Source organism: Atractosteus spatula, chromosome 7, assembly GCF_055471065.1.
Source record: "Atractosteus spatula isolate fAtrSpa1 chromosome 7, fAtrSpa1.hap1, whole genome shotgun sequence".
In the NCBI taxonomy this organism is placed as follows: Eukaryota; Metazoa; Chordata; class Actinopteri; order Semionotiformes; family Lepisosteidae; genus Atractosteus; species Atractosteus spatula.
Genome location: NC_142712.1, coordinates 47,523,156 through 47,544,842, shown reverse-complemented (window position 1 = coordinate 47,544,842; position 21,687 = coordinate 47,523,156). Strand labels below are relative to the sequence as shown.

The following is a 21,687-nucleotide window of genomic DNA, read 5'->3' as shown; positions in this document are numbered from 1 at the left end:
ATTTACAAAGAACAAGAGAGCAGCGTCAGTGAATCGAGTCCGACAAATTAAGCGCACCACTGATGTTCTGCTGATCAGGATTACACCAACGCAGGATAGACCGTCATGGCAGCGTCCGAGCTGTACACAAAGGTAATGCTGGATTGTATATTCCGGTTGACGGTGCGGCGTTCAGATTGCAGCTGCAGATTTTGCATGTTACTGTTTCCCAGCAGCCGTCCCGTGTTTTGGGATGCGCGTCTGAGTTAAGATTGTATTTCCCGTTCTGTGATGTTGTCCCCCCCCCAAAAAAAAAGAGTAAGCCAGCTGCCGGTGGAGCATACGATTGAACAATGGCCAGGCAGGCAGGCAGGAATGAATGAATGACATCTTTTTGATTTTTGGTTCTCCGCATTTTAATGTACCACTGAATTTCGTGTGTGCGATGTGGCACTGAAACGAGACTTTTGGTGCTACAGTGCTGCTGCAGGACACAGTTTTTATTCCTTTTTTAAAAAAAAAATCAGTGTCATACGAATGCTTGTCTGATTCACCCGAGGGTAGTTAAATTAACCGGTACTTGCACAGCTCTGCCCTTCAAATGTGCTCAGAGACGTTAAATTGTACAATATTCTCAGAATTATTTTTTCAAGTCAAGGGGAGAGTGGATGTAATTATTGTTTATTTTTTTCAGAGTATAGCTATTTTCCTATAAATTAGATTTAACACATTTAATGCTTATGCGTAACTGTGGAGTGTCAGGGGGCGATGGTTGCAGAAAATACTGCTGATTGAAAATCAAGTACTACTAACGAACGTCCTTTAGAATTTAACCTTCTTTAAGGATATGGGACGAGTAACAGTCCGGAATAAGGTTGTTTTTTCGAGGGCTGGATCTTCAGCCCGGTGTTTACTGTGTGTGCGAGTCGGACTGTGGAAGTTGAACGAAGAACGCAGGATAGGGACGGCTGTGATGCTGAGCCAGGCCATTTCCATCAGTGACGATGCACTGTGGCGCAAGGTGCCCCAGCCACCTTATACTGTATGCCTTCAGCACTGTGGAAACCGCTGCCTCTTTTTGTGCTGTGAAATCGGCACACTGCAACCCGGTAATGGATGAACTGTCGATTGGATTCACTGTACACCGTTGACAGATTCATCTCCATAGAATGCAGTTGATAGAAACTGGATTTATTAGACCGTAATTATTACCGTACATTCTCAGTGTAGAGGCGCGCTATTATGTTGTTACACGATATAAATACATGCTAATGTACAGTTCCGTTATTATTTTTGCTTGAAAAACACAGTCAGATCATAACCCATTAACTAATTAAGCACCTTGGAGAGCAGCTTTGTTAGTCCTGGTTCAGGCTGCTGGCCCAGAGGAGTACTGGCTACATCACAGTCCATGAACTGCATGCCCTCAGTCCTGCATTGCTGATCAAAGTGGCCTTATCAGCTCCTCTAATGCAATATATTGAAGTGGAAGGTCAACATAATTTATTTTCTAATCTAAAAAATAGATTACTTTTAATAATGTGACTGGAACTATAGGAATCGCATGCTATGAAAATGAGCATGGTTTATAGACTAGGTTTTATGAAAAAGTATTTTTTCTTCATCTGAGCATATTTTGATTAGGCCATATTCACAGCACATCCTGTAATCTAAGCAGTGACAGGCAGGAGAAAAGCATAACTTTAAGTTTAGTAATTGCAGTATTCCAGGGCAGAATAAATAGTCCATTTGTCTTAAGCCAGCGTGTGAGAACTTCATTAGCTTTGTAAACGTCACTATGGGTTTCACAGCTGACAGACACAGGAATGTTCAGGCATATTTTAGTCATCAGTGTTTGCCTGTGCTTGTACCAAGCTTGCGTTCAGCTGTCCACATCTGCCTTTGTGTAACCTGTGTGTTACAAAAAAAGGTAATTGGTTTTCGCAAAGAAAATGCTCAGAATGTTCTTGTTCTCAGAACAAGTTATAGCTAGATTGAGGCAGATTCATGAAATCAAATTATTTTGTCCATCTCTTGAAGCAGAAACAGAAACAAACAAAATGCGCCAAACAAAACACATTCTTGGCTGTTCACGTAAAATAAAAGCATGGTTGCATTAGGCATGGTGGTAGCGAAGATGGGACTGATACCGAGGTCCTTGCGATTTGTTTAATCTTGCTGTCTGCAGTCCCTTCCCTGAGGAAATGATGTAATAGCAATGCAGTGCTCTGTTTGGTCTAGAAGTGTAATGAGCCTCTTACCAAACCTTGAGTTCCTAACCACAAAGAGGCAGTGAGCACAGATGATGTAAGGCTCAGGCAGAGCCAGAAGCTCATGGACTTGGCCTACGCCTTCACTGACACAGCAGCTCCTGATAGGGATGCGTGGCTACAGATTTCTACAGTTTCTACGCCTTGGAAACTAGGGCGTACCAGTGCATGCAGATTGCACAAGATGGGCTCATTTCTCACTTCTTCTCACCTTCTCCCTCGAATAAGGAATGCACCTGATTTAACTTAATGTATTTAAAAAGTGAAAAATGCCAACAAAAAAGCTTAATGCAGAAATAAACACAAATGTATGACAAGGAAGTTGTGGTCTAGTCATTGAAACAGGTGATTTTAGCCATACATACACATGCTTTAAACTAAGTAATTCTGCAGTATGCAATATTTTTATCTCTTTATTCAGCATGTCTTTAACAGAGCGCTGTGCTGCTGTGTGACGTTGCTGGTTCTCCACTGAAATATTCCAACGTCAGTTCAGTACTATGCCTTTGAATGTATGTATGCACGGAATGCTCAGCAGAACTGTATTTCATTGCATGCCCAAGTCCTGTGTCCACTAACATATTATTTTTCCGTAATTGGTCCAGCTTTCAAATTAATAGAAATGTGTGGGTTTCCAAGCTTAGAAAGAAAAGCAGTTTCTGTGCTCTGCATTAACTCCTTGCCTTGGAGGCAATTGGTGATCCACTATCTTGTAGACCATGAATTGTCATAAGACCAGCTGTGTTCATAATTGTCTTACTAAGTAGCCCATTCGAAAACACTCTCCCCTTTGTGCTCTAAATGGGAAAATAAAATGCCATTGAAAGATTACTGAGTACACATCATAGCAATCAGAAATTCGCCACTCGTACTGGGCTGTGTCTGCGCTCTGGAGGGCTGTGGAAGTGTCCTTCAGCTTCTAGTCTCACTGGTGATTAGTCCAGCAGTGTGGAATATCAAGATTCTTGTAGCTACAGTAGAAGCCCCTAAACACTTGTAGCTGCAATGGAAAGTCTTCATCAAGTGTGACTTCAACCAATCCATTTTTGCTGGCTGCATTTCATGTCTCAACAAAGTTATTAGGCTCTTCATTAAATAGTGCTTTCAAAGAGCTTGAAGATGAACCAGGAGTTGGATTTTATGTACGTAAAAGTAAGTACCTCCATATCTTGCTTTGTTTGTTGTTCATACATGTGAAGGTAAGCAAAGGAGCTTTTGGTGTGCTTCAGATAGGCAACTGGACATTCCTTTATAATTTCCTGAATTATCTGATTGCGTCTCCAGAGAAATAATTTTGACTTATGATATTTTGGGTATAGAACCTTGGACGTATCACAAATTATCAGATGAGTTATTTTAGGAGGAATTGCTAGTGTTTGCTACTGTCAAACCAGCTGTGGGTTTGACTGTTTTCCCATTTTTAATCATTTGAATTTTCTCTGAGAGTGTATTTTGTATTTTTGATAGCGAGAAGGCAGTTTCCTTAACATTGCAGTGTTGTCTTAGGATTAAACAAAGTCTCACACTACAGAACAGTGTTACACCCTACAACTCTGAAGACACCAGGACAGATAGCATGCAATGAGTAAAAGTGATACCTGAAGTGAGAATTATTACAGAAAGCAAAATGGTTCAAGAACCCTGAAATATGTTATCTGAAAATGACTGAAAAAACTGGATGTGCTTTACTGGCTCAGTCATCTGTTATAATTGCTGTGTGTTAGCAATTGTCACTCCTTAGACAATAAGGAAAATAAAGACCCATTTCTCATGCATGATTATTCTTTTGATAATATTAATAATGGATGGTACGTGATGCAGCATTGATGCTTTGCAGGGCTGAGCTCTGGGTTCTGATCCTGGGGTGTTCTCTGCGTGGAATTTGTATATTCTTCTTGTGGTCGTGTGGGTTTCCTTCAGGTGCTCTGGTTTCCTTCCACAGTCCAAAGACGTACTGTTAGGTCAATTAACATCAGGGAAAGCTGGCCCTGGTGGGTGTGTGTGTTTGTATCTGTGCCCTGAAATGGACATGTGTCCCATTCAGGGTGCTGCGTTGTTCCTGTTGCTTGCTATAGGATAGGCTGCATTTTTGACTTACTGTAATCCTGTAATAGATGATTGGTTAAGAAAATGGTTGGTTTTCTAATCGTTATAATTTCCTAACCATGTGTCTGTAATGCATGAGGCAGTCACAGTTACCTGCAGTCGATAAGCAAAGTTGCTGATACCTCTCCTTTTGCTTCTGGGAGCAGGGCTCCACAGATTGGGAGAAATACCATGATAACTGGATGGCCAGCCTTCTTTTCTTCCAGCCCCTCATGACGCAGGTGACAGTGGGACCCCTTCTGTTCTTCATTCCATAGCGTTTTCGAGGTGCGTCCTCAAATAAGACAGTGTTAACTGTGGAGAGCTATTTAGAACTCACAGTAGATATCTGTGGTAACAGATTCATTTAATCATTTAACATCAAACTACTAGCAAAAAAGACTGTGGAAAAGAAATCTCAATAGTAAAAGCAAAGGAATATATTTACTCCTATTGCCCCTTGTGATGATTTCAGTCCTTCCAGATTAGAGAGGTATGACAAAAGTAGAAGTACTTTGATGCTGTACTATGGAAAGCCTGTCAGTAATGACTTAAAGGGGAGTACAGATTTTATAAATGGGTGATTGTTTTTTTTTGTACTACGGCTGGTGAGAAGTCCTTATAACACAAAACAGAGGAACCATATAGCACGAAACAGGAGGGACCATCCAGAAGACTGGATGTCTTGGGCAATCCAGAAAAGCAGCAGATTCTCACATGAACTTCTGTCATGTGATGAGCTGTTTTGAGTTCATGTTAGATTAGCAGTGGCTCCTTCAGATTTGTGTGTAGTCATGCATAGCCTGAGACTCAGTTACTGCATTGTGATGATTATATCTGCAACTCAGCATTTTAACAGCTATAAGTGGCAGACAGCAAATAGCAGAACTAGACCTATGTGCTGATCAGAAAAGGCGGGGGTGCAATGCTGAAAAACTAGTGAGAATATAAATATTATAATAAATATTCTACATATAAGCCTTTTATATTAATCTGTAGCTCGCGTGCTTTCATATATACAGTAGGGGTTTTACTTAACAAAGCCAAATTGCATATTTAAGACCATCTTGAAGCAGTTTGTTGAACTTTAACTGCAGTTATGATTCACAGTTAAAAGTATTTTACTTGTGGGAGAGGAAGGTGTATCCAGTTTGCAACACCCTAAGAGTACACTAATTAAATATTTCTGTTACCCATTTTTCAACAGCAGTTGTGAAGCTCTTTGCTGTATATTTCTCAAGACTCCCAAATATGCTGTGATATATTTATACCATAATGAAAAGAGGTCAAGTTTAAGAAATGTGGTCTCTGTATTTGCAAAGAAATCTTTTCCAGTGTTCCAAACAAAAGAAGAAATCAAGGTTTGACATTTGAAGTTATGGTTGTTGACGTAGAAGGTTAACTCTCAATCTCCGGCTGAGTACACTTGGAAACACTAGGGACCCAAATGAATTCAGCAACTGCATAACCCTTTATTTTATGCAAAGGGACACAAATGGTTTATTTCATTGCTGAAAAGAAAAGAGACTCAACGTTTGGACTGTGGAGCCTTCTTCAGGCTCACACCTGAAGAAGGCTCCACAGTCCAAACGTTGAGTCTCTTTTCTTCTCAGCATGGAATAAAACGTTTAGGTGTCCCTTTGCAGCCTATGCATGCTGACACAGCTACCAACTTGAACTTCTTTCATTTTACGGTTGACTGAAATGTTGACACAGTATTCTAGGGATAGTAGTTTCTAGGCTGATATTTAAAATTACTGGGACATTATACGAATATCTTCCTGTTAAAATCCTCTTGTAATTTATTTCACTGATGTAATCATAAGAGGATAAAAAGGGTTGCAAATAAAAGAAGCCTGTTCAGACCATTGGCCTTGTTTGGTTGCTAGACATAAGCGAGTATCTCAGCCAGCTGTAACTTGAACAAAGCCACAGTATCGACTTCAACAACATGGCTCGATAGCTTGTTCCACACTTCCACAACACTTTGTGTAAAGAAGTGCCTTGAATACTTGAATGGGGAGCCCTTATAGTCTCATTTTCTGAGACTAAATTTTCAAAAAGATTCAGTTCTTTTAACTTGTGAGTGTACAATGTTCTTTTATTCCGGAGCAGTAAGTGTTTTTTGTATCATGACCAAAACATTACACATTATTCTCAATGTGATCTTACAAGTGTGTTGTACAAAGCTTAACAAATCACCCCTTTATTTGAATTCTTTGCTTTTAATTATACATCCTAAAAATCAGCTTTCCTTTTACTTTTTCACACATTGTCTGGAAGATGTTAATGAAGTTAACCTAAACACAAGTTTTTTTCATAACTAGCTTTTCCAAGGCTTGCATTTCCCATTTCATATCTGTAGTTTCTCTTTTCAGTAGTAGAGTACATTAAGTGTTACTTGCTAGGTGTTTGCCCAGTCTTGAATTATAGCTGTTTTTAATTTCCTGTAGCTTCTATAGTATTTGCAAATTCTCCTCTTTTGGGATGGTCTGCAAATATGACAATATAGTTTACTCACCATATTGTATCATTACTTAAAATTAGGAAGAGCATTGGTCCTAGCGTAGATCCATGTGGTACTCCTTTAATGACATCACCATCTTCAGTATTTACCTCTTATCTGTATTCTTTCCTATCCATTAACCACTTCTCAATCCAAACACTCAATGCACACTCAATGCACTTTCATAAGCACATTTATCAAACACGTTTTTTCAGCCTAAATACAGCATATCATATCGTGTATTACTATTGATTCTTGTACAAAGAACTATAAGAAGTAAGTAAGCTATATTTAACTTTTCTAAAACCATGCTGACTGCCCCCTGGGATATATTTCCATGTGGATGAATGAGTAGAATACCATCAGGCCCAGGGCAGTAATTAGAATAATGGTGTTTTTCTCAGGCAGAACTTTCTGTTTGCCTTCTGTCATTACCGACATGGTCAATTTGTTGCCATTTTGCAGCAAGTCAGACTTGTGTAGTAGCAATGTCACATTTTACATAAGAATCTAGTAGCAATGGTAAAAAATGAGACTTGGGGCCTCATACTAAATGGTGTCCCAATAGATGCATGTAATAACCACAAGAAAGTCTGTATTCACCAAAGTGGGGGCCCACAATGTGGATGAGCACAAAGGGCTTTTGATGAGCTTATGGTTATAGCACAGTTATAGGCACACACCCTCCAGTAATAAGGGTGTGTGCCTTAAGCAGATGTTCCTTACCAGGAAGTGCACCTGATGGTAATGCACATCAAGCTAGTGTTTGTTGCTTCATGTTGGCACCATTGATTATAAAGGATGTGTGCCTTATTGGCAGAACGTTTGTGTGAATCCTTTGTGCATACTGCTATCCTCATGATTTGTATATATGTACCCAGGGTGGCTGGGCGGCACATTGGTTAGCATTGCTGCCTCGCAGTGCTGTAGTCCTCAGTGAAATCCTAGACCCTGGGTGCTGTGGGTGCTATCGGAGTTTGTGTGTTCTCCCTATGTTTGCATGGGTTTCCTCCAGGTGCTCCTGTTTCCTCGCACAGTCCAAAAACAGACACGTAGGTTAATTGGCGTCTGAGAAAATTGGCCCTGGTGTGAGTGTGTCTGTCTGTGTGTGCCCTGTGATAGTCTGGTGGCCCGTCCAGGGTGTATCCTGCCTTGTGCCAGTTGCTTGCTGGGATAGTCTCCTGCTCTCCTACGATCGTGTATTTCTAAGTGGTTAGAAAATGGATGGGTAGATATGCATTTTATATACTCAGCACATGTAGATGTGCACATTGTATATGTTTTTTCAATTCTGTGTGCTTGTAAGGATTTCAGACACTTTTTTGTGATTTTGTAAATACAGAGTTTAATTTTGCAGCTCTTATCTTTTGCTTTCAGACTCTTCTCATTTGCAGTAGAACTTTTGTGAAGGAGGGCCTTTACTAGCTCAACAGGCTGCTTAAGTATATGTGTGAACAGAGTGAACTTCAAACATGAAAACTGCACATCTCTTGTTTTTTTCATCTAAAGCATTGTCTTGTCAGTGTCTGTCTGTATTCGCACCGTGGACCTGGAGAACGATATCTCGCTCCTCTGTATACTTGTATATGGCTGGACTGACAAATAAACTTTTTTTTAAAAACTAACTCTAGCAATAGAGAAGGAGATCTGTCCATTAAGGTAATGTTTCCAAAGGTCACACTTTAAAACAGTTATTCTCTCTCCAGCCTGGAAGGCTGCAGCCCACCAGATTTCACAGGTTATTTGTAATCCTCAATGAACAAAGGCCTGGAAGCATTGTTTATGTAGACTGATTAAGTAAACAGTTAATCCAAATGAACTCATGAAGAGCCCAGGATGGAATGAAATTCTGTGGACAGGACCCAGGGGTGAATATCAGATAATTAAAGCACTGGAAGAAAAGTCATCTCTGAGGTATTTAAAGGCTGATGCTGCAAAAATGAAGTGAAGATTCTCATGATTTTCTATGGCCACTCTTTTAAATGTAATATTTGGAAGTTTTGAAGTTCTGGAACTAAAGAGATAGAAAGAGATGAACGTTTTTTCACTTTATTGTGTCTTGAGGGCATACCCAGCCAGAAAGAAAAATGCATGAGTAAAGTAATGAAGGCCGCTCCCGAAGATGTCACCTGGGCCTGTGATTTGCCTGAGCCTGCTCTCATCAGCCCAACAGCCAAGTGAGGAGACCATCCTTGTTCTTTCTTGGTGTTGAGACACAGGCAGAAATGTCTGGGTTTGCAAGCACTTACAAGTTTGAAATATGAATGTACCAGTTAATCTGCCTCCCTCTCATTCCTACAAAGTCCAATTGAACTAGTTCTTTGAACTGCTCATTTTAAATAATATTTTCTCTCAGTTTATATTATGTTTGGATTATCACAGAGTCTGTCTAAACGTTTGTTTTATTTACTGATGTGTCATAAAGTGCGATACGTCCTGTATTCATGAAAAGATTAAATTAAGTACAGACACCCCAGTTTCCACATTTTAATCTCTTGGTATTTATTACAAATCAGTCAATTCCTGTCTGAAGTCTATGGTATTTCTAATATTCTGACGTTTTTAAAAATGTTAAAGACCAACACTAGCAACTCTGCAAGGAAGCCGTGCGCTGTGCCACCGTGTGGCCCTATTACAGTTTTAATTACAGGTAATTTAGATGTACGTCTTTTCAGAAGCACTGTTCCGTACATCCATGTGTGATTTAAGGATATCCTAGCCCATGCATGAAACACATTAAGAAAACTAAGAAAATAAGACTGATGGTAACCGAGGAATCATTAGTTAACAGGAGCACCCCAGGGCTCAGCTGCACAGACATATCATAAAATATAAAGGTCACATACAGACAAATACAAATGTGCACTATCACTGGACCCTCCCTGAATGTTTTTAGAAAAAGCATTGCCCCCAGCTGCATCCCAATCAGGACTGCTAGGCAACATATTTAGTTCTGCTTCCAATATAAGGGGACTGGCGGGGGACTGATTTTAGATGAAAGAAGAAAGACGGGACCCCTTGAGAGCTACCAGGAATTGTTCCCCATGGTGGGAAATGGAGCTGAAGGCCAGAGGGGAGTAGACATAGAAATTAGAAACATTTAGAGAGTGGGTAGGTCTACCTCCACTCCTGAAGATGTTGCAAAGAGTATGACAATTTTTTGTGAACCAGGATGCTCCAGAATCTTGACATGTCCTAGGCACCTTCAGGAGAATAGCCAAAGGCTTAATTTAAAATTAAGTACAGCCAGTCTACCAAAAGAGCTCTTTGTGGCTGTCGCAGGAAGCCTTGGCAGCTTACTACTCCATATGAAACTAGTCAGAACAAAACTGGTGTTGATAGAGCTCAGGTAGATGTACTGTCTAATCATAGAGACTTACATATTTGCATAAAGATAAACAGGCACCTTTATCTGCTGCATAGTTATAGGAGCATTTAAAAACAGTCTGTTCAGTGGTCAACTGTGGCTGTTTGAGTGGGCTTAAGAATTCCTTGTTCTTGGCCAAATCTGTTTCGAATTCTGTGAAATCTTAATGAGTTTGTGACATTATTACTGTTCTTGATCTTCTCAAAAGACGGTGTAAACTGGTTTTGTTTGAGTCTTAGTGCTAGTACTGAATTAGGGCATTCTGCATGTTTGTCATTCAGCTGCCTTGTCTTTATTAGGAACTATGGGAAGGTGTCCAGCCTTACTCTCCTGGAAGTTACATATTTGTTTTCTGCTACAGAATAATAGTTTCTAACTGAGAAATCCATCCGTTTCAGTTTGTGTTCAGATTAGAAGGAGAAGACATGCAACATCCCTTAATAATGCATTTAGTAACCTCCCACAAAGAATGAGAGTTGACGTCAGGACTGTTCCTTATTTTCAAAAATATCTTTATATAACAGCAAGCTCCTTAAGCACTAACTACAAATGCAATCTTAGAAGCTTGAAGAGAACTCTGTACTGAATAGCAGAGAGAAACAGCAACCACAGCCCTCCTGTGACCTTCATTGCCTTACATTCTCTTCATTGCCTGAAAGTATTATTTTCCATTCATTTGAACCAACATAAGAACATAGACCCACAAACCCAGAATTCTGCATTTGGGGCCACCTGTCACATACCAACAGTGTTATAAAGTGAGCCCTCCCTCAAGAAAATGAACAGAATGGAATAGAACAGATAGCCCCCTCAATGACTGTCATTGAATTGGATCATCTGCTACACCGCAAAAGGTTTATTTGCAATGGAAAGAACAGACTTGAGAGGAAAATACATCAAACTGCATCTGATGATAAAGTAACGTGTCTCGTCCATAGCCTTTTCGGTAAAAATGTTTGTAAAAAGTAAAAATGATCATTTTTTTCTACCCCCTCTGGAAGGTTGACTGGTTAGATCTACTAGGATATCTCATTTTCCCATTCTTGGTTCTGGAACTGAGCCACTTGGCAAATGTCTGTTCGCTTGCTTTCTTTGTCTGCACAGCAGATAGCAGCTGTGATCTTCTCCTCCAATTGATGAAGGTGAGCCTGCAGTTCCCAGAGTGGCGCAGACAGCTGTAACATCCGCAAAGGGATCAGCTTTCTGTGACCCCCTGTGGCAGCCTGCAATAAAATCCCTCAGCAAGCAAAGCAGTCATTCAGAGATGCTGTTCCCCCAGTGAATTATCACAGGAAAGCATCGTGTCTGTACCTGTGGCTTGTACAGAGGTTAGGGGCTACTTCTTGAGTTTTTTTACTGCTCTTGGGTCCTCTGGCCCCATGGCTAACAAGTTCCACTTCTAAGGGGTCTACATGTTGTACAATAAACAAGAAGAAAAGTCTGCCATAACGAAAAACCTAACCAAATGATAAAAAGGAAATGGGTGGTGGGATGCAGCAGCCACTGCATTATACCACGATCATGGCAGGAAATAGCCAGAAGTCCCTTCTATGATTATTTTTTATTGCCAGAGTAATTTGAAGCAAACCAGAATTGCACAATCTTCCATGGTTTGACCCATTTGAATATTTTTCATAAACCTTTTTAATTTTCTATGTGATTGGTTTATATATAGGTACAATAGGTAAAAATGACATACATACCTTATTTCATCAGATGTGTAGACGATGGTTTATAATCAAGCTGAGGTGTACTGTATATGACTGGACATGGCTTTAAGAATATTGGATTATCCTTTAAGGACAGCACAGTGGCCCATTGGTATTGAAGACCTAAAGTGAAAGTAGTTACAGTAGCTCTGCTGGGTTTGGTTATTGTCTGGGGTACCCTCTGTATGGTGTTTGCATGGGCTGTATTTGTCTAGTTTTCCAGTTGCAGTTTTCTTCTGACTCCCAAATCACACTAGTTAGGTGTGGCTGGCTGCTCTAAACTGTCCTCCTCTGGGGCTGGATGTGTGATTTCTGGTTCCCCTTGATGAATGATAGCTTGAGCTGCGGAATCCTGGTAACACCAGGCACATGGGATAGATGGTGAAATTCTTTCTAAAAATCAATGCAATAACTCCAGTCACCGACATTTCCTGATCCTGCCTCTAAGGGTTTATGAATATGTGTTTAAATTGCAGCAGTGAATGATTTTTACTTCTGTCCTGTAATTTGTTGTTGAATGGCAAGGGACTATATTTGGAAATAGTTTTGCTTTCAGTGTAATATTTATAGCAAAATCTAAACTTGTGTTTTAGGTTAATCTTAATTTCCCAGTGTAAATCAACTCCTGACAAAGTGGTGAGGCATTTTTGAAGTTTTGTGATGCTTGTTCAATAATACTTACAAAAAATTAATGTGAAATTAAAGGACATACAAGATTGTAAACTTCACAATGAGCAAAATATGTTTTGAAAGGTGAACCATTTGATGTATAGGAGAGTAATGTGGCCAAGTGCTATAGGTTCTTAAGGGTTTCTCTCTGCAAATGTCAGCTCGTAGTGTTGTGCTTCTTTGCCCACAGTGGAAATATGATGGGAAAATATTGCAAGAATGGTTATAAGCAAGACGAATCCTCTCTAGCCCATTTGCTGGCTAGTAGTTAAATCATCCAAGCATCTCAGCCAGGTGTTTTATGGAAGAAGCCAGGGTATCAGCTTCAAAAACAGGGCTGTGTAACGTTTTCCACTGAGTTACTTTTTCAATAACTTTGAGGATTTTGAATACTTGGTTCAGGTCTTTTCTGCTCATGGCTAAAAACGTTGAGCCCTTTAAACCAGTCAGAGTAGGACATTCCTACATTGTACAATTTTTACAACATCTCTCGATTGAACTTTTAACTATATATCCTACAATTTTGTTTTCCTTTTTATTGCTTCCCCACAGCATCTAAAAATAATATGCTGTCAGCAGGTTATTTGACTGTTTTGAGAAGCCTTAGGTAGTTAATGGAAAATAAAGTACAGCGCTTGTCTCTGCATGAGTCTAATTCTTTAAGACCTTTTTTTCAGCAGGTGTGATTTCTCTTGTTCTTCCTTTTTCTACACATTGTGAAAACATCTTGGGTTTCCGAGAGGTTTTCAGTGCATGCTGCCCGAACCGGCCTGAAGTAAAAAAAAAAAGCACCACACGCACCCCCAGACAACAGACCCACTGCGTTCAGCCCCCGAGTCACAAGACCTGGTATCACAAGGAGGATTATTGCTTGTTATTCCACCTTCCCCATCACTTGTTCAAGAGCCAGCTGAGGGAGGTTCCTAGACCTTCCGTCAGATGTGAACAGAGCAACGTGGAGATCAGCATCTCGACTGACACATGGAAAGATTTTTGTTAAAATTTTTTCCTCAGCGCCTCCTTTAATTCTGATGCTATTTCGAACTGTGATGGGGATCCCTGTTGTTTCAGTGCCTTGATATATGATCATCAGATATGTCAGGTGTCTCTGGTAGATTGCTACCAGATTTCTTTGCCCTTTACCATCTCTAATCTTCCAGACACTTGGATTGGAATGTTAATAAATGTGCACCTTGCTAAATGACACTGCTTCAACAGCTGAGAAGAGCATTAGACTGACAGCTTGTCATTCAAGTCCTTATTTGCTTTGCATCGGTATCCTGGGGTTGTTTTGTCCTTCTTATCCCTTTGAATAGCCTAAATGAATAATTTCCTAATTATTCTGCATCCCAGGAATTCTACTTTTATCTGCACCATTATCTTTTTAGAAAACGTACTATTGCTTTTGAATTTAACCCTTTCCTGAGTGAAATACTGCACTTGTTCTCCTGCTGTTAGTCAGTGAGTGATACAATCACATGGGCACAAGCTGAAGGGAACACAGGTACAGCACTATGGAGCTACACTAAGGCCAGGACTGTACAGGTAATAGAAAAGAACGCTTCCCAGCCTCCAGCTCTGAATCTTCTTCAGCCTGCCCTTGAATGTCACTTTCAAGGTCTTTACAGACTGGTAGTAGATTCTGCAGAATCTCTCAAGGCTTCAAAGAAATGTTATGTTGTAATAGAAAAGCAAATGCACTAAGTGGAAGTAGTAGGTTATAACTCCTGTTGAGACACTGTGCTCACGCAATGCCTTACATCCCTGTGAGATATTTTTACAAATTGGGTTCTAGCTCCTTTTTCACTGTTGCTAGGATCCTCAGTAATGAGGCAACAATCCCTTGTGTAATCTACAAGTTAAACACTGCATAAATGTTTAACAGGTAAAATATCCATTCAGGGATGAGCAGACATGGAAGGAGACACAGCATCATTCTTGATAGAGCATGGCTATTTGAAAAAAAGGTAATGCATTTTTCATCTTATTTATTATTTACGGTGCTTTTAAGATCCCAGATTTTTCTCTTTGAGATACGATGCTTGCACAGTGATGCAGCTGGTGATTTCAGCTTCTATTTCAAGACGTTTCCATCAGTGGAAACAATATGTTTTTTGTTTGTAAACGTACATATGTCTCATGACTGAACAAGTTTACTTCGTATAAACTAGTGACTGGTCTGGTGATTTCTACCATCATGACCTCATGAAGTGTAGATGATAACACTATATTTATGCGTACCGGGCATCTGTGCCAGTTTAATTGCTTTTATTGACTTGTCATCCCCACACAGATTCTCAAGCAATCCATTTATTACCTCTGATGCCAAAGCAGTAATTTGATACAATTTTCCCAGAATCCATTTAGCCTACTCGTACGTCTTTGGATTGAGGGTAGAAACTGGAATGCCTGGCAAAAAACCATGTGAACATACACAGATAGCACCTCAGGAAATGAACCCAGGGCCCCAGCACAGTGAGACAGAAATGCTAACCACTGCTAGTCAGATCTTGTTAAATAAATTTTCCTCAGTTCTTTCTGGGTGTGGCAAAGTATGGTCTATAAAGTTGTACTATATAAGAAGCTAGAGTAGCAACTGCTCTGCTGAAGAGTACAGTCCCTTAATTCATCTGTGCCTGAGTTTTCCCCTGCTCGATGATTTATTCCTCTTGGGATTACTCAATGACTATAACGCTGTATTTCTGGAAAAGCTATTTTTGTCTATTTGCATTATTGAAGTTCATCCTGAATTTCCCGCAAGAGTGACCTTTTGGTACATTTCAAGCATTTTATCTTAGATTTTATCAGCTTTGTCTGGGGGACACATTAGAAGCTTATAGGCAGAAAACAGTTAAGATTGTCATATTCAGATGACTTTCAGTATGTGGTCAAAAATCCAGTCTTAAGTTTTGTACTGTAAAATCTTTAGATTTCTTGCCTGGGATATGTTTTTTGATAGTGAAACAGAACTGAAAGCAAAACAGTATTGGAAGTAAAATACATTTTTATGAAAAAGCTACATTTTTGTGTGGAAAAGGAAAAAAATAATCTTGGTTCTCAACAACAAAATGAGTAGCCTAGTAGTCATTGGATCCCACAGTAGGTAAATGACAGTATGTTTATGTGCAGTGCGTTTAGGGCCGAGTTGCCTCCAGCAGCTGTGCTGAGTTTATACTGTACATGCTGTAATCTGGTCTCTATTGCTTTCTGTCACTCAGGTATGCTGCGCCTTCATTTACTGATAGCATGTTTCAGTTCTGTGCTGGGTTGAGTACATTCCTGAGCTGCTGGCCTTTGTTTAATGAAAGTAAGAAGAGGAGAAACCAGATTTCTAGGTGCAGCTGGATATTTATCACTGATTTCAAAGTGTGATGGGTTAATACTGATAACAGATTGCCTGCTTATTTTGGCCTTAAAATAAAGTATTTTCTTTTTTTCCTGTTTTACAGATTCTTTGTAGTTTTGGTTATGAGATAAACAATGAACTGTTGTTGAGATTTTGAATTTTGAAAAGGCAAATTAATTTTTTTAAGGCAATTTTGATGGCAATACATGCAACATATTAGCATTGTAAGGTAAATAGTTTCTCGTTTTTATACTTTGGAGGAGCAAGTAAAGGTTATTTCCGTTTTGAAGAGTAGAAAGAAATGAAAAACAATGTTTCGGCCGTTGAGGGAAAGTACCAGAGATATAAAGCACAGGTAAACAAAATACAGAGCAACTGAGAACGTGTGTCCAGATGACAGGAGATCTGGGGAGAGGTGTGAAAAATGTAAATCATTAAAGGAATGAAGATGGTTTAAAAAGAAATGAGTCCGTTACTGAGACAAGGCGAAAGGTGTGACCCATGTTTAAGGATTATCTTGGCTTTGAAATGCCTTTCATGGAATCCATGTAAAAGGACACAGCTGGAAATCATGACTGGAGGAGGTGACATGGGGCACTGAACTGTTTAATATGCTGCTCAGTAGGTTGGTCTGACTAGAAACAGAAAGCAAACTTGCCTAAATTTGAAAAGCAACAGGAGGGAAAAGCGCAATTACCGATGTGCACGCGGCTTCATTTTTCCTTTGACTACCGGTCTCCTCTGAATGTGATGACTGTGTGTGAGGGTATTGCAGCTCTTTTTCCATGCCCATGACGTTCTCTGTGTGTGTTCGGAGAGCCAGCAGAGTGCAGCGCCTTTCCAAACCCACTGATGCCCTTGACGTGGCTCAAGCAGTCATCCTGCAGGATGACCAGACGGCTGTTTCTTGACCTCCCCCTGTTCCTCAGTGTACCCCCCGGGGATCAGCTGACTGACTGGATCAGCTCCTGTCACAGAGAGCTTCCAGTCTACAGAAACCATTCATTTTGAAACATACACAAAGAGGCTCTATTCTTTCTTCTGAAACATGGCTGCCAGGAAGTCACAAAATGCAGTTTTTATCATGGCTGTGGGCTCCATTAGACATGGCCTATGATAACGTTTTCCATGCTTGACTAACACTTTCTTAAATCATCCTCAGGAGACAGTGGAAAGTGTTTGTTATATAACTAAACTTTTAAACCATTTTGAGAAACTTCTTTTTTTTTATATACATGTATATTAGACTCCAAGTATGTTTAACTTGTGAACTGAGACCTTTTTCATTTTGAACACGAGAGCAATTTATGTAAGAGAAAAAAATAAGTTGTCTTTTTTTGCAAGCTGCAAAAATAATTAAATAAAGACACAAATCTCCATACGCTCAGTATTTCCAGTGTGAGAGATTTTCACAGCTCTGGGAGGTCTTACATGTCCTCTGGCAGTGGTTTGTCAGGTGGGGTGTCTGGAAGAAGACACCTTTCTTTGAAGTAGGATGAAGGGAACCAACTGTGACCTACGCCTTGATCAGCTCTCTGTTCACTGGCCATACCTTCCCAACAAAACTCTTTTTAAAACTCAGTTACATTTTATTGTGTTTCAGTTTAATGGGCTCTGTTAGTTATTGGTATTAATTTGTCTCTCCCGGACAGCAGCTGTGCAAATTCCATTTTATTTCTATTTATTCCTTTTGCTGTAATCTGGCACTGCACTGAAACGTTGTTCATTTGCTCAGTGTTCTTCAGTGACCACTTCATTATTTCTTCATCTTCTTTCCCTTCGTGTGTGCGTGGATGACAATTGTAACCAAGGGGTCTGTGTGTTTTGCAGTATGCCCGGGTTTGGATACCTGATGCGGAGGAAGTGTGGAAATCGGCAGAACTCCTCAAAGACTACAAGCAGGGAGACGCAGTGCTTCACCTCCAGTTAGAGGATGGCACGGTAAGACACTGGGAAAAACAGTGCGATAGAGACAGAGAAAGCCCTGAATATTTAGCATGCAAATGAGTTGCGACTTAATTTCTTCAAGAAACCATAGAAAAAGAAGAACAAACCCCCATTCATGGTTTCATTATTAATAGATTCCATCTGCTTTTGTTCTTGCTTCACTTTCCCTTACAAGGTGAGCCTTTAAGATAACTGCAGAGCTGTGGCTGGTAAGACATGCTCTGCACTCAGAACACATGGGCCTCACTTCCTTACTGTCCGTTTTCAAAATTTCATGAGGTGCTCGGTATTGACAAACTAGACTAACTACACTTTCACTCCCATGATTAACCTAACTGCAGAGAAGAACTAAAAAATAATTTTGGGTCCATAAAACTTGAGTTGTGGCATTTGAAATGACGGTGATTTCTTTCTTTTTTTCTTTCTTTTCATGCTTCAGAGAAGTATTAGTGAAATAATTCTGTAGTTGTATGACAATATGTGAACTGCAAGGGGAGCAGCTTAACAGGTTGTAAAGTGTCTGTATGGTTAGGTTAATTATAGATATGTTATTTGTCAAGGTGTGGTTTAGGTGGGTTATCACACTCTTTCACATTTGAGATACTTTAAAACAGTTTATTCATTAGAATTCAACCAGAAAAAAAAACTTTTGACATAAGTGCTACTTAATTGGGTAATGCAATTGAATCTTTGCTTAAAATTTACTACATTCTTCATGAGAACCACCATTATTGCACACAGATAGAGGTCTCTCAACTAACTGTGTGGCTCATTAAGGTTATTTTGTGCATCTAAATTAAATCTGCTACAGCAAAGTGTTTGAATACTTATGCAATAATCATGCCCTTTCTGTTTTTCTTTTATAATGATTAACAATTTACTTCATTTTGTTTTTACTTTGAATGTGTGGTATAAATTATGTATATTACAGATATTAATTATTACTTCATAAAGTCATGACTGTAAGGTTTAAAGCAACTCAGTATACTGCTTGTGCAAGAGTCTGAATACTTTTGCAAGGCAGTATGTTTGTACTGGGAAGCACAGTGGCACAGTGGTTAGCACTGCAGCCTCATAGCACTAGGGCCCTGGATGCAGTTCTGGACCCAGGGTGCTATTTGTGTGGAGTTTGTATGTTCATGTGGGTTTCCTTCGGGTTCTCCAGTTCCCTCTCTCAACCCAAACACATATAGGTAGGTAATGGCTTCTGTGAAAATTGGCCTTGGGATGAGTGTGTGTGTTTGTGTCTGTGTGTGCCCTGTGATGAACTGGCGTCCTGTCCTGGGGTCTATCCTGCCTTGTGCCCGTCAGTGCCGGATTTCCCATTAGGGACTGTAGGCACAGTGCCCAGGGCCCACAAAATTTTTAGGTCCTATGAAGGAGGGCAACACTAGTGACTAATGAAAAACGAGCTGAAACAACATGCTTGCGATCGACTCTAGGTGCTCCAAATCAATAATCAGATGCTATCTTGTGGCTGTTCGAGAAACTAGAAGTACCGAAGTGATGGTCACTCAACTCGCTCCATCAATCTCGTGGTTTAGCATTAGAATAGTTTAAAGTGCATCATGTCAATTGACGCAATTCAGTTGGTGTTTATCCCTCTTTTTGCACATTTTGGAGTGAAAGTGCCTAGGGCCTACGAACACCAAAATCTGGCCCTGGTGCCTGTTCCTTGCTGGGATAGGCCTGCAACTCTGAATTGCATGAACTGCACAAATTGCATTTATGTGACCGTGTGGTGTGTCATTAAAAGGCCATGTGTGCTTGGTACTCATGAGGTCTGCTTTCCTGATCAGACTGCGTGATCTGCTCTGGAATGACAATGACCTAGGGGTAGCAGAGTGGTTCAGGAAATGCACTTATCCATTGCTTTTAAGATAGAGGCTCTATTCATCAGCTGTTGTAGATCTGCATGCAGCACGGTAAATGAACTGAGCTGCACTACACTATCTCTTTAGAAACAGTGCTTTTACATGCCAGTTTCTGCAATTAAATGTTTAGCTGTATTGTAATTGACCACCAAATATTGTATTTCCTAGCACTTCTCATTAATTCATAAAAGCTTTGAATAAGATAACCATTCTTCATTTAGAACATTTTGTCATAGACTTGAACTTAAATCAGTTCTTTAGTTTATGGCTAATTCACGTTCTCTTCACTAATTAATAACACTAATTACTAATTCTCTTCATGCCATGAAACACAGAAGAAAATGAATTGTCACAAATGTAATTTGAAATTGTGCATCTTTAATCTTCAAATCTTTGAGCCATTTAGACTTACCTAAAAATTCTAGCAATAAAAAAAACAGGACAATATGGAGAACCTGACTGTCTTTGTCAAACTATCATTGTTTGTCTTTACACTTTGTAGAAAGGATAAGGTAAGAACTAATCCAAATTTTGAACTGTTACTTTTTTTCACACCCAGGCACATGCACCTCTAATGAGAAATCACACTGTTTTTGTTCCAGGAAAATATTTCACTACTATCTCACCTGTCACATAATTCTTTCTGTTTTATCTTTACATTTTCCTCTATTGGTTTCATCAGCCCTTGACTCCATTCTATGTTGTGTGTGCTATGGATTTTGCTGTCAGTAGTTAACATGCTCACATCTGGTACAAATGCTATAAAGGTTCATGTACTGATCCAGATCTTGGCCATCTTCCAGCACACTCACATTAGTGGGGCAGTCTTGTGCCAGCCCACCTTCTCACTGGCTAGCAGCAGGAAGTGATGATCCAATGACATCACAGAAAAGGAGGAGCTTCTGTTCTGTTTTTCACTCAATTTGTGCTGGAGTCAGTTACAGCATTTGTGCTGTAGCTGTACTTTAATTGTTATCCTCATTAACATATTTAATCAGTTCGTAGGATGTAGAACGCACTTCGCTGCTTCAGTTCAAAGCAATTGTAAAATATTTGACAGACGCTAATGATTCCTGTGTGTAGTGACCTACTGTCCCACATACATATCATGTGAATTTTTCATAGGTCTTTTCAACCGTAATGTGTTTTTTTTGCTAGGAAATTGAACACAAATTAGACCCCAAAACGAGGAACTTGCCCCATCTTAGAAACCCCGACATCCTAGTGGGGGAGAATGACCTCACTGCTCTCAGTTACCTCCACGAGCCGGCCGTCCTGCACAACCTCAAAGTGCGCTTCATTGACTCCAAGCTCATCTACACATATTGTGGTAAGAGGCTTTTCCCTTTGCTTGTGGTTTTGATTGTGTTAATGCTCTGGAAACAAAAGGAACAAATTGGTCATCACTGATCTATCTGAACAAATATATGTGCAAGAGTCTTTTTTACTAATACCAATATATGTGTACCCAATGTACCCTAAATACCAATAATATAATTTATATACATACATATAATATGTTTTAACTAATATCAATACTGCACATCACTGTGATATTCGGCTGAATTTTTCTACAGAAAAAAGAATAGTGTATTACTTCTACAGTGATCATGATTTAATAAAGTCTGTTTCAAAGGCATATTTTAATAAATTTAATTAAAAGTGCTACTTATAACATTTTCTGCCATTAAGAAAAAAGAAATATTGTGTACAGCTCCCACTGCCTACGTAGAACCATAGAACGTCTGACTTAGGATGGATTTGGTACAGTTACAGCATTACAGCTGTCATTATCTTCCTTATGACAGCCTTCAGCTGAGAACATCACTCATTTGTCTCCATGCCTGCAGATGTAAGACAAGACAGAACTGAACAGAATTGGTTCTAATGTTTTAATCAGCATAGTGTAGTTTGTTTTCATTTTTGAGCACAAAT

General features: G+C 39.7%; 1 protein-coding gene across 3 annotated transcripts in view; it reads left to right on the top strand.

Moving 5' to 3' along the window:
• myo5aa (myosin VAa) overlaps nucleotides 1-21,687 on the top strand; it is a 69,414-nt gene continuing 47,727 nt past the window's right edge. For all 3 annotated transcript variants that reach the window (XM_088921436.1, XM_088921435.1, XM_088921434.1), the window contains exons 1-3: nucleotides 1-132; nucleotides 17,762-17,872; nucleotides 20,911-21,082. In XM_088921436.1, the coding sequence (XP_088777562.1) occupies nucleotides 106-132; nucleotides 17,762-17,872; nucleotides 20,911-21,082 (310 nt within the window). In that variant the 5' untranslated portion in view covers nucleotides 1-105. The remainder of the gene's footprint in view (nucleotides 133-17,761; nucleotides 17,873-20,910; nucleotides 21,083-21,687) is intronic.